The 17,426-nt window shown below is 43.2% G+C and overlaps 1 protein-coding gene across 1 annotated transcript; it reads right to left on the bottom strand.

Annotated features, from left to right (window-relative positions):
• Window positions 1–9,837: 9,837 nt before the first annotated feature.
• Window positions 9,838–14,341, bottom strand: LOC132592461 (52 kDa repressor of the inhibitor of the protein kinase-like). The gene is made up of 2 exons (XM_060277315.1): window positions 12,834–14,341; window positions 9,838–12,477 (listed from the first exon to the last, which is right to left on the bottom strand). The coding sequence occupies exons 1-2, from the start codon at window positions 12,859–12,861 to the stop codon at window positions 10,175–10,177; spliced, it is 2,331 nt and encodes a 776-aa protein (XP_060133298.1). The 5' UTR covers window positions 12,862–14,341; the 3' UTR covers window positions 9,838–10,174.
• Between the last annotated feature and the right edge of the window lie 3,085 nt (window positions 14,342–17,426).

Below are 17,426 nucleotides of genomic sequence, written 5' to 3'. Positions count from 1 at the left end.
GAGGATGCAAAAGTAAAGCAGGGAGTTGGCGCTGCACCACATGTTCCTGCCCCTCTCCAAAGCATGGGTGTGTGTGCAAGGTGTGGCATCCTGCCTAGCGGGGTTTGGGTGTGCGCAGGGCGGGAGAGGGAAGCCCTCTTTCCATCTGCAGGTTTTTAATCCCAGCAGTGGCTTTCTCCTTCCTGTCGAAGGTTTAGTTGAGCCCCCCCCAAGCCGTCGATCCCCACCTTTTGTTCAAATTTCCCTCGTTTACATCCCCTCCCACACACGCGCCACGACGCAGGAATGTGATCCGCGTGGGGGAGGGAATGAGCTTACATTATTACAAAAAACAGTAATAATTGAATGCAGTGACAATAATTTATGATAATAAAGAGTGGACACATAGTCCTACAGACACAACTGGCCCTTTGAGGGTGACCAAACTGCTGATGCGGCCCCCGATGAATTTGAGTTTGACACCCCTGCCATAGTAGATAACCAGATGCATATAGAAAAACCACAAGCAGGATCCGAGCATTCTCCTTTTCTGCTATTTCCGGCAACTGGAATTCAGAAGCATACTGCCTCCAGCAGCGGCTGCGGAATGTGGCAAACCTTTGTAATATGGTGACCTGCAAGACCAAAATTTGCCCCCCCAATGGATCTTCTCAATGTTGTGCCCCCTCAGTGCTCTGTGTGGTGTCATATACACCTTGGTTCTCAAATGGCTTGTTCCGGTTTTCGAATGATTTTCAGAAGCTGAACGTCCAATGCGGGTGGCGGCTATTGTTTCTGGGGCACCTGCACCAATCAGAAGCTGCACCTTGGTTTTTGAACATTTTGGAAGTCAAATGGACTTCCAAAACGGATTAAGTTTGGAGCTTTTTTGCATTTTTGTGGCTTTTTTGGTTAATTTGTTTTTGTGACTGTGTGGAATCCAGTTCAGCTACTGATTGATTGATTGATTGATTGTGTGACTGCGGAAATGGATAAAAGCCTCCCATCCAAACAATGACTATCATCTGATGAAGTGTACATGCACATGAAAGCTCATACCAAAATAAAAACTTAGTTGGTCTTTAAGGTGCTACTGAAGGAATTTTTTAATTTTGTTTCAACTCAGACCAACACGGCTACCTACTTGTAACTATCATCAGTGCAGGTAAGGAAAAAATAATAATTTTAATTTTTATCATCTACAATACTGTCTTGTTTATTTTATAGTACAGTACATTGATTATTGCTTTCATTCTATGGATCAATGGTCTCATTAGATAGTAAAATGCATGTTAAATTGCTGCTTTAGGGGTTGTTTTTAAAAGTCTGCAACGGATTAATCCGTTTTGTATTACTTTCTATGGGAAAGCATGCCTTGGTTTTGGAACGCTTTGGTTTTGGAACGGACTTCTGAAATGGATTAAGTTTGGCCACTGTATTCAAAGCACACCACAGTCTCCATTAGCTTTCATTCCAAGGAAACTGAACTCTGGATAGGCGCAGGCATACCTGAAGTGTTTTACTGCTTAGACATTGGGGTGTTCACAACAGAATATTGCTTGGCACTTGCAAAAGTGTGACTTCCACAGATCCAAGTGGGTTTATACGGGATAAAAAGATTCCTCAAGTAAACAGGCTCAGGCTGTTACGGGATTTATATCCAAATAATACCACCTTGCATTTGACCTCAGCATCTTTATTCTACCCTCCTTTGTAGGGTAACAGTGCCACCGTGCACTTGGCTAGGTAACAAATCAGCAACTGGCCATATTTTATTTCTCTCATCAGAGCCATTAAATTAGTAAACTCTTTTTTATGTTGTAAACTTTTTGTCAAAGGGCAACCTACAAATGCAAAAATATCTGAACCAGCTCAAAGAAAAGAAATAATGGACAAACAAGGCAGGATACTAAACTGGCCACTTGAAGTCTTGGGGTGTTGTAGTGTAACCACTTCCTCCCTATCATCTGATATGATTGCTTCTGCTGCTGATTTAAGTATTAAAAAATAAAATAAAACTTCAAGAGGCAAGTTAGGATCCAAGACAATGTCACTTATACTAGGTTTTTTTCTGGGTGATGGGGGCAAGAATTGTATGAAATGGTGATTGGCTAATCATTAGATACTAATATGGCCAGTGCTGACCTTTAGACTCTGGATTACTTGGTCTGTTAGATGTGTGGCATTAATGATGGACTCTTGGAATTGCTGCATGTATCATAATGGTGACCCAGAGCCTTCCTATGGAGGTCTGAAGCTGAATTTGCAATCTTAACATGGGATTACAGAATTTATCAACCTGTTTTTCCCCCAAATAAGCTACAAAATGAAATGCCTGAATATATATGGGTTTTTAGCATTCTGTATTGTTAATGGCAAGAATGCAGGCAAATGGTTTCGAGAATCCCAACTAGCAAAGTCAAATTCAAATTTTGTGTTATTCCAAAACAATACTTCACACAGTCTGCAACATAAGCAAAACGACCACTTGCAACCAGTAGAAATTAGGACCAACTTCTTTTAAAAACACTCCTCTGAAAAAAAAAAAGTTCCAATTGATTTATTATTTACCTGGTTAATTTATATACTGCTTATATTTAAACAAAACTCTTAAGCAGCTTACCACATAGGTTAATACATCTTAAATAAACAACAAATTTAAATAAAAAAACACCAGAAAAATTCTTCATTCTACAACACAATTAACCACAAAATAGGGCATCCTCTTTGTTGCCAAAATAAACACTAGACATAAAAACCAGCCACAAAAATAAAAGGAAAATTCATAATGAACACAGTTAGCAAGTGAAATATCACAAATGAAAATAAAATAAGTAGAAAATTCAACCTTCCATGATAGACAATCACTTCCCGACCGTCATACGTCAATCAAATCATACAATTAAACAAACCAGACCAATTAAATTTCCAACCCTCTATGTAGCAGTAAACACAATGTAATTAACTGCAGCTGGATCGTGGCCATAGGCTTAGGTCCTTGACCCTAAGATAACTTGGCCACAGGCCTGGTTTGGTAGCTTTTCCAGGTTCACTAATCAAATGCAACATTTTCAACATGAAACTCAAAATTTCATTCCGAAACTCAGCTGCTTTATGGATATGTATCTACTTATCCCAAAACTCATCAGCCTTATTAGTTGCACATGGCATTCTGCTGCACTGGAGACAATTTCTGCCAGTCTAAACAAAGGCAACAGTCCTACATGCTGTGACCCATGCAGCAATTCCATTGCTTCTAACAGACCGTATAGGTGAAAAACAATCTGAAGGACAGCAGCCCAAACATACAACATCCTGAAATGCTTTGACTCCACTGAAGACCTCCTTTTACCCTTCCCTGCATCAGTAGCAGCCGGGTCACATCCTCAATAAATTCATACAAATGTGGTGATACAAAGGGAAACGCAGCCCAAACTTCCCAGATCCATAAATATTTTAATCTAAAGCAGTTCCTCTTGGCATGAAATGTCACAATAAAATGCCTTCCGTTCAGCTTAGTTTTATTACAATTATGCACTGTCTAAGCTTTTAGCAAAAGTAAATTGAAAGCAGCACCATGGAGGGTGGAGTAATGGATGCACGCTTATTAAACAGCAACAGGAAAAGCTTGTGGCAAGAAAACAGGAGGGACACAATCCAGCCAAAGTTTAAACACATGTAACTCTTGTTGATATTAATATGGGAAGAGTTCAGAATATGAACATAGACAGCTACCGTGTTTCCCCAAAAATAAGACACTGTCTTATATTTATTTTTCCTCAAGAAGACACACCATGGCTTATTTTCAGGGGAAGTCTTATTTTTTATTATGTGTCCAGCCTCGCCTCTTCCTTGGCGCCCTCCAGAACTACGCCTGTCTTATTTTCGGGGTATGGCTTATATTGCACAAATGCTTAGAAATCCTGCTACGGCTTATTTTATGAGTATGTCTTATTTTCGGGAAAACAGGGTACCTTGTACAGAGTCAGACCATTGGTCCATCTGACTCACTACTGTCTACACCAGTGATGGCCAAACCTGGCCCTCCAGTCGTTTTGAGACTACAACTCCCATCACTCCTAGCTAACAGGACCAGTGATCAGGAATGATGGGAATTGTAGTTCCAGAACAGCTGGAGGGCCAAGTTTGGCCATCACTGGTCTACAATGATCGGCAGCAGCTCTCCAGGGCTCAGGCAGAGTCTCGCCCAGCCCTACCTGGAGATGGCAGGGATCGATCTCAGGACCTTTTTGCATGTAAAGCAGATGCCCTAATATTGCTCTATGACCTTTCCCCTATGTTTAAGGTGGTCCTTGGGAGGGCATCCCAGGTCCATAGAACAGAGCCAATTCCCTTCTCTCTGGATGGAAGTTAACTGATGGGTCTCAAACCCTCAGTGAGATCCCCTGCCTGTGAAGGCAGAGACCAATAGAAACGGTCAACAAGGCAGTTTCTACATGTGCTGTGGAGGGAAGGGGGGGCAGATGGGGCTTGTCGACCTGGAAAGGTAGACCATCTGGGAGAAAGGAAACTCTGATCATAGAATCATAGAATCGTAGAGTTGGAAGAGACCACAAGGGCCATCCAGTCCAACCTCCTGCCGAGCAGGAAACACCATCAAAGCATTCCTGACAGATGGCTGTCAAGCCTCTGCTTAAAGACCTCCAAAGAAGGAGACTCCACCACACTCCTTGGTAGCAAATTCCACTGCCGAACAGCTCTTACTGTCAGGAAGATCTTCCTAATGTTGATCACCAACCTTCACTGCCTTGCGGGATATCTTTGGGAGAAGAAAAGGCTGAGGAGTAAACCCTACACAATTCCAGAGTGGAGCCTGCAAGATTGTTGGATGGCGACTTGTATGCAATTCTTGAAACTTCCATTGTTCTAGGTGCATTTTGCGATGGGGAACATTAGTGCAAGCAGTTTCTGAACTCCGGGAGCAGTGCTGCAGCTAATATTTCAGATTAAAACTGCAGAGTGAAGGAAAGGAGGACTAGAGAAGAGACCCTCTTAAGAATATTAGAGGGGTGGGCAGGGAAAGGACTAGACCATGTGAAAAACGAACTTAATATTTTAGTTGCAGTTTATTCATTTTCAGCTTTGTATTCTTGTTATTAAAAAAGTGCGTCAAGACATTTCGTTGTTGCGCCCATAACCTAGGTTTAAGGTGCCATTTAGCTCCTAGCTTTCACATTTCAGTTTCTATCACTGCTTGTATGCCTCCTTCCAGCAACTCCTATAGCCACGCTGGTGCCAAGTGTATTGCTCTGCTTTCCTTTGGACCACATCAGTGAGGCCGAAAATTGGGTCATGTTGTCTGGGCAGCCCAGGACCTTTCATAAACACTCCATACTCCGTCCCGCCCCCAATGGAGGTCACTTAGGTGCTGATAATGCAGCAGTTTGACTTCACCCCAGGAGGCACACTCCATTGTCTCTCAAGACAGATGGATGCAAACAAGGATGGAAAAGAAGGTTTGCAGCTGTGGAAACCTCCATCTATCTACTGGATCCAAAGATCTACTAGATCCAAAGATATTTCCCTAACACACATACATACAAAATAAAAAAAAATTCCTTTCAGTAGTACCTTAGAGACAAACTAAGTTTGTCATTGGTATGAGCTTATCTGAAGAAATGTGCATGCACACGAAAGTTCATACCAATGACAAACTTAGTTGGTCTCTAAGGTGCTACTGAAAGGATTTTATTTTTTTGTTTCGACTACGGCAGACCAACACGGCTACCTACCTGTAACTACACATACACATACACACACAGAGACACACAAACACGAAACAGATAGGAGGAGGAGTACATATACAGGTGAAACTTGGAAAATTAGAATATTGTCGAAAAGTGCATGTAATGCAACTTAAAAGGTGAAACCAATATATGAGATAGATGCATGACATGCAAAGCAAGATATGTCAAGCCTTTATTTGTTGTAATTGTAATTATTTGTCGTTAGGCGGGTCAATTATAAATGGAATGTAATTAATGAAATGTAATAGCGATGTTTATTTCTGTTTATTTTTGTATTATTGTAACTTTTTGTTTTATTACTGTGGAATTTCCAAAAGAAAGCGTTTGTAAAAATTAAAAGAAAAATAAATAATAATAAGTTGCATTACTGAAATAAATGCCCTTTTCGACGATATTCTAATTTTCCGAGTTTCACCTCTCTCTCTCTCTCTGTCTCTGCCTAACCTATCTCAGAGAACTGTTACCTTGAGCTCCTTAGCACAGGTAGGAGAAAAGCATAATAACCATGTGGTGGCTGCAGGATCCAAAGTTGACTTGAAGTTGGGATTGGCCATGATATCTATCATGATAAGATGGTTCGCATTATGTGCTGTTGCCCAATTCAGAAACAAGGGATGATGATAATCACATAAGGGAGGGGAGTGGGACAACTCCTGCTGTATCCCACCATGGCCCCTCCCTAAGAATGTCCACAGTTCAAGATTAATCTGTGATGGGGCATGTCTGAAGAATGTGCATAGGCTGTCCCCCTGGCTGCATTTCAACGATGTGTTTCCAAAGCAAGAAGCTATTTGAAGAACAACTGAGCTTTCTTCCTCGTCACATCCTATTGCCGTGCTCTTGTACATCATGCACAGAAGCTCCACTCTTTCTCACAACTTGTTATGTCGAGTTAGCCTCAGAGCCTGAAATGAGATGCAAAGCAGTAAATCACCAATGGCAGAACACAACAATATCTTATTAACCCCTTTCCTGCCTTTTTATGCATGTGCAGAAGAACACCAGATCCAAAGCTATGCATACTGTGTGCTTTTAAAAAATGGTATCCAAATTCTACACACAAATAAGCTTAATTTCCTATGGATTTGCTGATTGTGCGAGGATTGAGCACGCTAAACCATCTGCTCCTAGCCACTGATAATCTTATACTGACCCTTTCCTCATACCTAGATTTGCAGAGCCATTGCCATGTGCTTTCAGTCATATGCTCAGTCCTAACGATCCCCCCCCCCAAAATGCAAATCCAAATGCTCCAGGAGTTACATTCTCTGCATTCTACACCTCTGCACTTCCATGCAAAAAGACAGGTCAGTTCACAACTGTTCTGTTTCTGGTGTTTCATTGCAGCTGTTTTCTGCAACAGAATCTTGCTTCCCCAATGCTTCCATATTATTGCTGTCCAGCTTAGCACAACAAAAGCAGGACAAAATTTGTAGCATTAAAAACAAACAAGATTTTGGTAGGAAGTTACAGGATACACACTGATTGGAGATGAAGTAGTGTCAGTGGCAGAGGAGGGGGGGCTGTCCCATCTCTGAGGGGGGTGACAAGAAGGCACCCTGCGGGGGGCTCGCCCCACCACCGTCATTGCGCCACCACAGCCACGTATAGAGGATCCCTCCGTTGCTGCTGCAGCCGCGAGCGGAGGATCTCGCCACTGCTGAGAGTGGAGGGCTGTGCTGCCACTGCCGCAAGTGGAGGATCCCTCCACTGCCACAAGTGAGGGATCCCGCTGCTGCTGCAGCCACGAGTGGGGGACCGCACCGCCATCACTGTGGCCGCAAGCGGGTGATCCCACCACCGCCCGTACGGCGCTCAAGGAGTGCCGTCGGTATTGGCGCCGCACTACCTGAGTAGTGTGACTCTTGCTGGCACAAGCAGTATTGAAAGTGGGATTGCATGATGTGACCACCCAAATAGCATCACCCTGATAGCATCATGAATGCACCACGAAAAGGATGTCTGTGATGAGAAATTGGGACAGCATGTTTCCAATTTCTGCGCATCTGTTCTTCTCCCAGAAGAAATTGAGCAACCAAAACTCTGTAAATCAACCAAATCTGGAATACAAACAAAAATGCAATGAAAATGTTTTTTTATTTTATTTTGAGCAGTGGTTCACTCAAGCTCCCTGAAATGGTACCACTTTCTAAATGTACTAGAATTACTACCACCAGAGAAAAAGGGTGAGGTCAGAGGCAAAAGCGAGTGGAGCAACAAATGTAAATTTCACCTTTGTACACTGGGCTAGCTTGTACACACACCCTTCTTTACTCTCCATCCAGGGCAGCAAGAGGCGTTATCGGAGCTCAAGGACACATTCCAGCCAGGCATAAACACCCGGGAAAGGCACAAAGCATGGCCAATGAGAGTGTGTGGCTGGGAAGTGTAGGCACAACATTTGAGCTGGGCCTAAAGTCCCCCACCTCTGATCTACCTGTACTTGATATTCATGTTTGCAAACTAGGATTTCCACATACATGCTTCATTTCTTGCAGCAGTACATCCTCAAAAAACAGCCCAGAGTCTTGGCTGCATAAAGTTTTGATACCCCATATGGTGTTGATTCATTGCAGCTATCCTACATTTCCTTAATGGCTGTGCACACACCATACATTTAAATCGCACCCTCCCCCCAAGAATCCTGGGAACTGTGGTTTGTCAGTGGTTCTGGAAACTGTGGCACTGTGAGGAATAAACTACAGATTCCAGCATTCTTGGGGTGGGTGGGTGCTTTAAATGTTTAGTGTATGTGCAGCCATTTCCATGTTTAAGAAAGACTAGCAGCCATTTATCCACAGTGTCTAGCCACGTCCACTTGGCAAAAGGAGGGTCTACAGTACCCTGCCAAGTGGTGATGAGCTTCTCTGGATTCCCAGCCCAGTGCAAAAGTGCTGTAAGATTTTCCTCTCCTTCTGGTAGCAAAATAGGTGAGGGGCCACATCTATCTACATGGTAGAATATATGATCTGTATGAAGAAAGGCCCAAATTCAGTTCTCCACATCTTCAATTTCATGGATGCTTTAGCTGAGATTCCTGTTTTATAGGGGCTGGACTAGATGACCCTGATGTGTCTTCCAACTCTACAATTCTATGGTTCTATGATTGATTCTATGGGACCCAGGTGGCGCTGTGGGTTAAACCACTGAGCCTAGGGCTTGCTGATCAGAAGGTCAGCGGTTCGAATCCCTGTGACGGGGTGAGCTCCCGTTGCTTGGTCCCAGCTCCTGCCAACCTAGCAGTTCGAAAGCACATCAAAATGCAAGTAGATAAATAGGAACTGCTACAGCGGGAAGGTAAACGGCGTTTCCATGTGCTGCTCTGGTTCGCCAGAAGCGGCTTTGTCATGCTGGCCACATGACCTGGAAGCTATACGCCGGCTCCCTCGGCCAATAATGCGAGATGAGCGCACAACCCCAGAGTCGGTCACGACTGGACCTAATGGTCAGGGGTCCCTTTACCTTTACCTTTATGATTGATTCTAATGATGCAGAAAGTGAGGAGGAATTAAAGAACCTTTTAATGAGGGTGAAAGAGGAGAGCGCAAAATATGGTCTGAAGCTCAACATCAAAAAAACCAAGATCATGGCCACTGGTCCCATCACCTCCTGGCAAATAGAAGGGGAAGAAATGGAGGCAGTGAGAGATTTTACTTTCTTGGGCTCCTTGATCACTGCAGATGGTGACAGCAGTCACGAAATTAAAAGACGCCTGCTTCTTGGGAGAAAAGCAATGACAAACCTAGACAGCATCTTAAAAAGCAGAGACATCACCTTGCCTACAAAGGTCCGTATAGTTAAAGCTATGGTTTTCCCAGTAGTGATGTATGGAAGTGAGAGCTGGACCATAAAGAAGGCTGATCGCCGAAGAATTGATGCTTTTGAATTATGGTGCTGGAGGAGACTCTTGAGAGTCCCATGGACTGCAAGAAGATCAAACCTATCCATTCTTAAGGAAATCAGCCCTGAGTGCTCACTGGAAGGACAGATCGTGAAGCTGAGGCTCCAATACTTTGGCCACCTCATGAGAAGAGAAGAATCCTTGGAAAAGACCTTGATGTTGGGAAAGATGGAGGGCACTAGGCATGGGCGTACCCAGGATCAAATCTAGGGGGGGGCAAGCCATGGTCGTCCAGGTTGTGACATTTCAGCACGGAAAAGGCCCCAGAAAATCCCCACAATAACTCACACCACACACATCATTTTTGGTTTGGGTTTTTGGCATGTTTTGGCCACAACTTTATTTAAATTACAATTTTAAATGGAGTGTTGGCTTAGGCTTTGGTTAATCTTCTGTCCCACAGTGGGACAGGACCAGCTCCGACTTTCCTACGGTAGGAAAGTCAAGTAAACACCCCATGGGAGAGGAGATAGCTGTGCGCAGGCAGTCTCCCCACGACCAGAAATGTTCCCCGAGGCTCATGGTATTATACTAATATCATTTTTCTTGGGTTTGAAGAAAACTTTTTCAAAACTTTCGTTTCAATCCAGTCCTGATTTTCCTTGAAGAATTTCCGATGGACGCTCATCAAGCACAACCCAGTCAGTCTGTCCTGTCCCATTGTACTTCTGAGCCAGGTCTTTACTCTTCGAAGGGTGCTGAAAGATCGTTCAACAGTAGCCGTGGTGGACGGGAAAGCACTTAAAATTAGGAGTGCGTGCCTTGTTGTTGGGTAAAACCTATTAGCTTCCTCCAAAAGTGCAGCCACTTCAATGTCCTTTAATGTGTCTGCTGCTAAATCCTTCTTTTTCCACAGATCATACCACAAACCTAATTCTGCAGAGATACCACCCAACTCATAAAACTCCATGAAAGACTTTGCATTTTCTTCCAAATCTTTTGAGGCCATTTGTAGCATGTATGAAGGATGAAGATGGGATAAGGCAAAAGCAGGTGTATTTTCGTGTGAGAATCTAACATTCAAAGATAAAGTTAGGGAGTCAAGATAAGGGATGATTAACGACCGTCTCCAGTATTCAATCGCAGTCTCAGATGGCGGATTACTTCTGTGTATTTGCTTTTGAGACATTCGTGGAACTGATAACTCAACCCCGACTTTCTCTGCTATATCATTTGCTTTTTTAAGTAAATCATCAGAAACATGCTCAATATCTTGTCGATCCGTCTTGATGCGATCAAGGATTTGACCAATATGTTCCCTCACCATAATCAAATCCATATTTTTACCTTGTAGAATGTTCACAACGGGTTCCAAAATCGCAGAGTATTTTGCAATCATGACTAAACCTACGATGAAAATTGGTTTAGTAACTGCACAGTGCAATTGATAGGCAGATTTTCTTGTAGCATAGTTTCCTTCAACCGAGAGATGTTCTAGTGCATTGACAATTTCATGGAAGCTTTCTGAAAATTTTCTTATGCTCATGTATTTCTCAGACCATCTGGTCTCACAGAGTCTTGATAGATTGGGAACCGAATTCCTGCGGGCTGGTGACTCTCTAAAGAAGGATATTGTATCCTTAACCGTTGCAATTGTGTTTCTTATTTCTGGTAGTTTGCTAGCATCATTGACCACAAGATTTAGTTTGTGGCTTGAGCAATGGAAAAATAAAGATTTTCTGTACTTTTTCTTCAGGATGGCCTGCACACCACCTTCTTTTCCAGCCATTGTAGAACATCCGTCAAATCCAAATCCAACGCAATTATCTGCTGGGAGATTCTGATCAACCAAAAAACTGTGAATTGCGCTAGCGATTGTAGGGGCATCTTGAGATTTCAGCTCAACATAGCCTACAAATTCCTCTCTGATTTTTTTTTGACTCTCATCATAGAACCGCAATCCGATAGAAAGCTGTTCTTTTCCACCGATATCTGCTGTTTCATCAGCCATTACAGCATAAGCTTTTGCTTGTTTACAATCTTCGATAATTCTTTCTTTTACAACTTGACCACATAACTTTATAATCTCATTTTGAATTTTTGGTGAAGTGTAGATTGCATTTTTCTGACATTTTTCCAAGTGACTCTTTAGCTTCTCATCACCACAGTCAATTCTCAAATTTAAAAGGTCAAAGAAAACCCCCTCATCTCCTTCCTTTCCTCTAAGCGGCAAATCATGAGTTCCACAAAATATGATACAGGAAATAATTGATGATAATATTTGTTTGTTTTCCTCAATCCTCTTCTGGTGACCACTTTGCAATTGTACATCAACAGGAACATTTTCCAAGAATGCTTTTGCAGCAGCTGTTGACATTTTGTGGTGGTGGCTGCTGGCATGCTTTTTGCAATCTTCATGGATATTTTTAAACCTTGTGTAGGGCCTTACTATGAATGACCCCAAAATTCCTTTTATTGTACCAATAGCAGGAGGAAACAGAACGCAATAATTACATAGAGCACCTTTCAAAAGACTGGAGTAGACCAACCAAGGAGTGTATTGATCTAACCAGTGGCGGTTAAATTTTCTTTTCAAATGGCTTGCATCTGAACCAAAATCATACTTTTGTGGTGGAATCCAAGGATTTGAAAGCAATTCCTTCTTTTTTTCTGTTGACAATTTAAGTGTTTGATCCAGATAACGACCAATGTCGTTCTCATGGTAGCCACCACCATTTTCTTCAATCGCTGTTGAGGTAGCAGGAACAGGTGCACAACAATTACTAGACCCTTCATCCATAATCTTTGATGCTTTGATCCGTTGAGTTCTATCATTGTCATTGCTTTCACTTCTTTCATCGTCCTGCTTTCGTTTGATGGGCTTACCGCCTGTAAATCATAGAAAATAACATAGTAAACAAACCGTTAACAATCATATACCCTAAAAATAAAATAAAATGATGTAGTAACTTTAGCATTAGATTTGCCTGCAGACAAGTCAGACGACAAGTTGGACTCAGCAGTATTCCACATTAGGGACACTGCGAGGCTAATGTGGAATACTAGTAGAAGTTTAATCAATAATATTTGATTTTATAAATTTTATAAATTCAGATTGTGGTGAAATAAATTCATCAAATCCAAACTGTCACTTATTATCTAAGCAATACTATAAATTAACTTCCACTCATAAGTAACTGAAATTCATGGAGATAGAAATGAAAATTTAAAAATTATTAACTTACCTTTTTGGAACCAGCTTCTTATATCCATTTAGGCAGCAGCCGCGATGTCTTCTAGTTCTAAATGTAAATAACTGGAATAAATCCGAACAATCGGTTGTCTTAAAAACACTTATAGTAAATTCAGAATTGAACAATACAGTACCGGGCCAAATCATGGGATAATTCCCAAGTTATTTATTAATTTAGATTATACACAGTAGCAACTATTTATCTATCAACTTCAAATCCAGACTGGAAAACAGTATATTTATTATTTCAAATCCCCGTAGGCTGCTAGAAAGAGTTCAGCAGGTAAAAGGTCCCACGTGGTTAGAACCCCAGAGGACAGGATCACACTTCAAAATGACCTAAACAGATTAGACAACTGGGCCAAAGCAAACAAGAGGAATTTAACAAGGAGAAATGGTACTACACTTGGGCAAAAAAAAATGAAAGGCACAAATACAGGATGGGAGACACCTGGCTTGAGAGGCGTACATGTGAAAAGGATCTGGAGAAGAGAAGGTTAAGGGGTGATATGATATCCATGTTCAAATATATAAAAGGATATCGTATAGAGGAGGGAGAAAGGTTGTTTTCTGCTGCTCCAGAGAAGCGGACACAGAGCAATGGATTCAAGCTACAAGAAAGAAGATTTCACCTAAACATTAGGAAGAAGAGAGGTTGGAAGTCACATGTGGTGGAGAGGGGGTGGGGATAGGGATTTAATTTGGAATAAGTATGTTCAAATTTATTTTGGGAGGGTAGATTTTGGTTTGTTGTTAATTTGTGTTTATATTTTATTGTTAATTTGGGTTATTGCTAATTTGTGTTTATATTTTGTATTTTCTTTATATTTTGGTCATTTCTGTTTTCTTATTTCATTTTTGTTATTGTGTATGTTTTTAATGAATATATAAAAGGAGTGTAGTGGAGTCTCCTTCTTTGGAGGTCTTAAAGCAGAGGCTTGACAGGCATATGTTAATAAAGCTTTGATGGTGTTTCCTGCTTGGCAGGGGGTTGGACTGGATGGCCCTTGTGGTCTCTCTTCCAGCTGTATGATGCTGATGATTGCTAACAACTGTTAATGACTGCAATTGGTCTTGCAGGAAAAAGCAAGGGGTGAAGTGCTAAAGAAAGCTTTATCATGTATCAGCAGGTTTACCAGTCCTGTCAGCCAGTTGCCCATTCCCACTACCCTACTGAGTAACACCCCCACCCCCTGACTATACATAAGGGTCTGCTTCAGTGTATCTGAAAAAGCAAGTGTGCATGCATGCACACGAAAGCTCAAACCTATGACAAACTTAGTTTGTCTCTAAGGTGCTACTGGAAGGATTTTTTTATTTTGTTTTGACCTATTCACTACTTACTGGCCTTTCCTTTGTATTTGCTAACTATCTCTCAGTCGAAGGAGGTAGGACCCACCCTCTTGCTGTCTGGCAGAATCTTTGCTAATGGCCCATATCTCTTTCCCTTTGTTTGCCTAATATCACAGCCATTCTCAGCAAATGAATCCATTGTAATGCTTTCCTCAGTCAAGGGGAATTGGAATTCACCCTACATCAAATAGGATAATCACACCCAACTTAAGAAATCAATCTGTGCTTCCTTTCACATGAACTCCCTCACAGAAATCCTGTAGAAATCCTGTAGAGCTGAAAGGGACCCCCCAGGGTCATCTAGTCCAACCCCCCCCCTCATGCACAAGGTTCTGTTCTGACTGTTACACTTTGAGTTAGTTGGGGGGGGGCAAACAAGAGAGGGTAAGGTCACCAATGCCTGTGTCTTCTTAAGTTGAATCATCACCTAGCTGCCCAAGCAGATGTCTTGCACAACCAAGCAGAGCTATTGAGTGTGTCTGTACTGGAACTCTTATTCTGTTCTGTTACAACCATGCTTCAAGAGCAAGTTCAAAGGGAAGCCCAGGCTGGTAGCCATGCTAAATTATTTTATTTTGGATGCTGTTTGGGCAGCAGAAGCAGCCTCCCTGAGATGCACCCTGGTCCCTTGAGGGACTCCTGCTCCCTCTCAGACAGAGCCCAGTGTTATACAGACCAGGTTTCAGGGGGGGGGGTCAAAGGGGCATACTCTCTGGGAGGAAACTCAGGAGGCAAAGGGGCGCATATTCTGGCCAAGTTTCAGGGGGCAAGGGGGCATAATCCGGGGCTGGCTGAAGGGAGAGGGAGCAAAGGATTGGAGCAATTTCTTAGGGGGACCAGCAGGGAGGGGGATATAGTCTGGTTCAAGGACGAGGGGAAACATAATTCCAGGGTGAAGCCAAGGAGGAAAACGGCTGCTTTTGGGGTGGGCTCAGGCCCACATCCCGAAAACATTCCTCCCCATCCCACAAAAACCCAAAAGTGTCCACCCTCTGCACCTCTCAAGGACCCCCCCCCCCGTGCCACCCCCCACGAACACCTTATGTTTAAGCCTGATCCCATAATAAACATTACCTCTCCCCCACTTAAGCCCACCATAACCCTGGGGGGGCAGCACCTTTGAATGACCCTCCGAGCACACACGCATGGGAGTCGGGACTCACCTGAACCACAGAGTCAGGAGCAGCGGCGGAGCGGAGGCGAGGGCACGGCGCTGGTGTGGCAGCAAGCAATCAGCTGTTCCTTGGTGGCGTTGGCGTGGTGAAGGCAGGCAAGGCTTAGGCAGGCAGGAGGGATAGGCAGCAGGGAATGGGATCCTTCCAGAGCTCCAGCAAATGCGGAGGAACAGCAGCGGTGGCGGCAGGTACGAGGCGGCGGCAGCGCAAGGGCCCGATCCGGGGGAGGCCGCTAACGCTCAGGCCGACAAGGAGGCAAGGAGGCAGAAGTGGGGCGAGCGGAAGGAGCAACAGCAGCACCAGCCAGCCGAGAAAGTGCCTCTCAGCTGGCGCGCTGGTTTGAACGAGCCCGGCCCCCGGCCACGCCCCCAGCCACCCGATTGGCTGGCTGGCGATGACGCGACGGGATTCCCCCAGGGGGCGTGGTCAATGTCCCGAGGGGAGGGGGCGGGCACGCAACTCCTCCCCACCGGCCTCTGCTGAGCTCTTTCTGCTGAGCTCTTTTTTCTTTTTACAGTGGGGGGGAAAACAGCGCGCGCCCCGCTTTTTGCATTGAGATTTTTTATTTCTTTTGAGCTTGGGGGGGGGAGCAGCCTTTTAGAGTAGGGCAGCTGCCCTAACTTGCCCCATGGTGAGTACGCCCTTGGCACTAGGAGAAGGGGACGACAGAGGACGAGATGGTTGGACAGTGTTCTTGAAGCTACGAGCATGAGTTTGACCAAACTGCGGGAGGCGGTGGAAGACAGGAGTGCCTGGCGTGCTATGGTCCATGGGGTCACGAAGAGTCGGACACGACTAAACGACTAAACAACAAAATTTAAAAAACACACCTCTTTAGGTAGCAGGGCTGGGAATGTTGCCTGAAATCTTAAGATGCAGCTATCAGAGAAGATGGGCCAGATTAGGCCCAGTAATCCAATCACAGCTTCATTTAAAATGCTATGTGCATAATCTATTCATATTGTTGTTGTTTAGTCATTTAAATTGGCTAATGATCACCTGTAGTCACCCAGTAGTCTACAGGAATATGATGTCCTCCTCACTTTAAAGTACAGAACAACCATGCTTGAAGTGTAAACTTTAAATATGTTGTACTTCTAATGTCTGGGTGTTTTGACATCCCTTGTATCCTGATACCATAAGATCAGTGTTAACTATTACTCATTCTGTGAAATGTTCCTGACCCTCTCAAGTAAGGGGCAGAGAGGCACACTGGGGAAAGTGTTGGCAATGGGCACATCCATGTGACTGAGGTTTATAAGCCTTTAGCATGTGTTTAGATTAAGTCCATCACAGCTGAGCTCTTGACAAATGACTCCTTAATGACAGCTTGCCACACCTCTGAGAACTGGTTTTTAAGATGTAATCTGCAACAGAACAAGACAGATTGCCTGCTAGAGTATTTGACTGTGTTATGCAAAGCAGCAGGAAGCACACAGCATCAACCTGAAGCAGTCTGAAGTCATCAGTTCAGCTGCCAGGAATCATGGCAATCTTTGTTATAAAATGCATTAAGAAAACTGTGTTGAAAATTCTTATGTTCTGTGGAATTGTAAGTCCCTTGCAGGAAAGTTGTGACCATTATAGCAATTAAAACATGCGATTTAATATACAGGCACATCTATCCTAAGATGACTACATCATATGTTTAAGAGGGACAATGCCTATTTCTTACTATGAACTGGATACTGAGCAAAAAATAGTATTTAACACTGGATCATCTCCACCTTAATCTCTTTGGCTGCCAAAGTATCACTTATCCTAAGAACTGAGCTTTGATTGATGTGTAAAAATGTTACATGGAAGGGGGGTGGGAAATGAGACATTACATTACCTTTGTAACCCAAGAAAATCCTTAATAAAAATAATTACAAAAAAAGAAGAACTGAGCTTTGCTAGCTTCAACTTTGAAATACGGTACTGAAAATGTTAGTATTTTTAAAGCAAGATTAACGAACACACATACATATATACGGCATCTTAATTTGAAATTTCGGGTAGTAAGGAAAGTGCATGTGGTATTATTTCTTACATTATTTATCCCACTGGTCCTCCAA

The sequence above is a fragment of the Zootoca vivipara genome, chromosome 7 (assembly GCF_963506605.1).
Source record: "Zootoca vivipara chromosome 7, rZooViv1.1, whole genome shotgun sequence".
Taxonomy (NCBI): domain Eukaryota; kingdom Metazoa; phylum Chordata; class Lepidosauria; order Squamata; family Lacertidae; genus Zootoca; species Zootoca vivipara.
The sequence above is the reverse complement of the archived record's forward strand: the minus strand, read 5'-3'. Positions and strand labels throughout refer to the sequence as shown.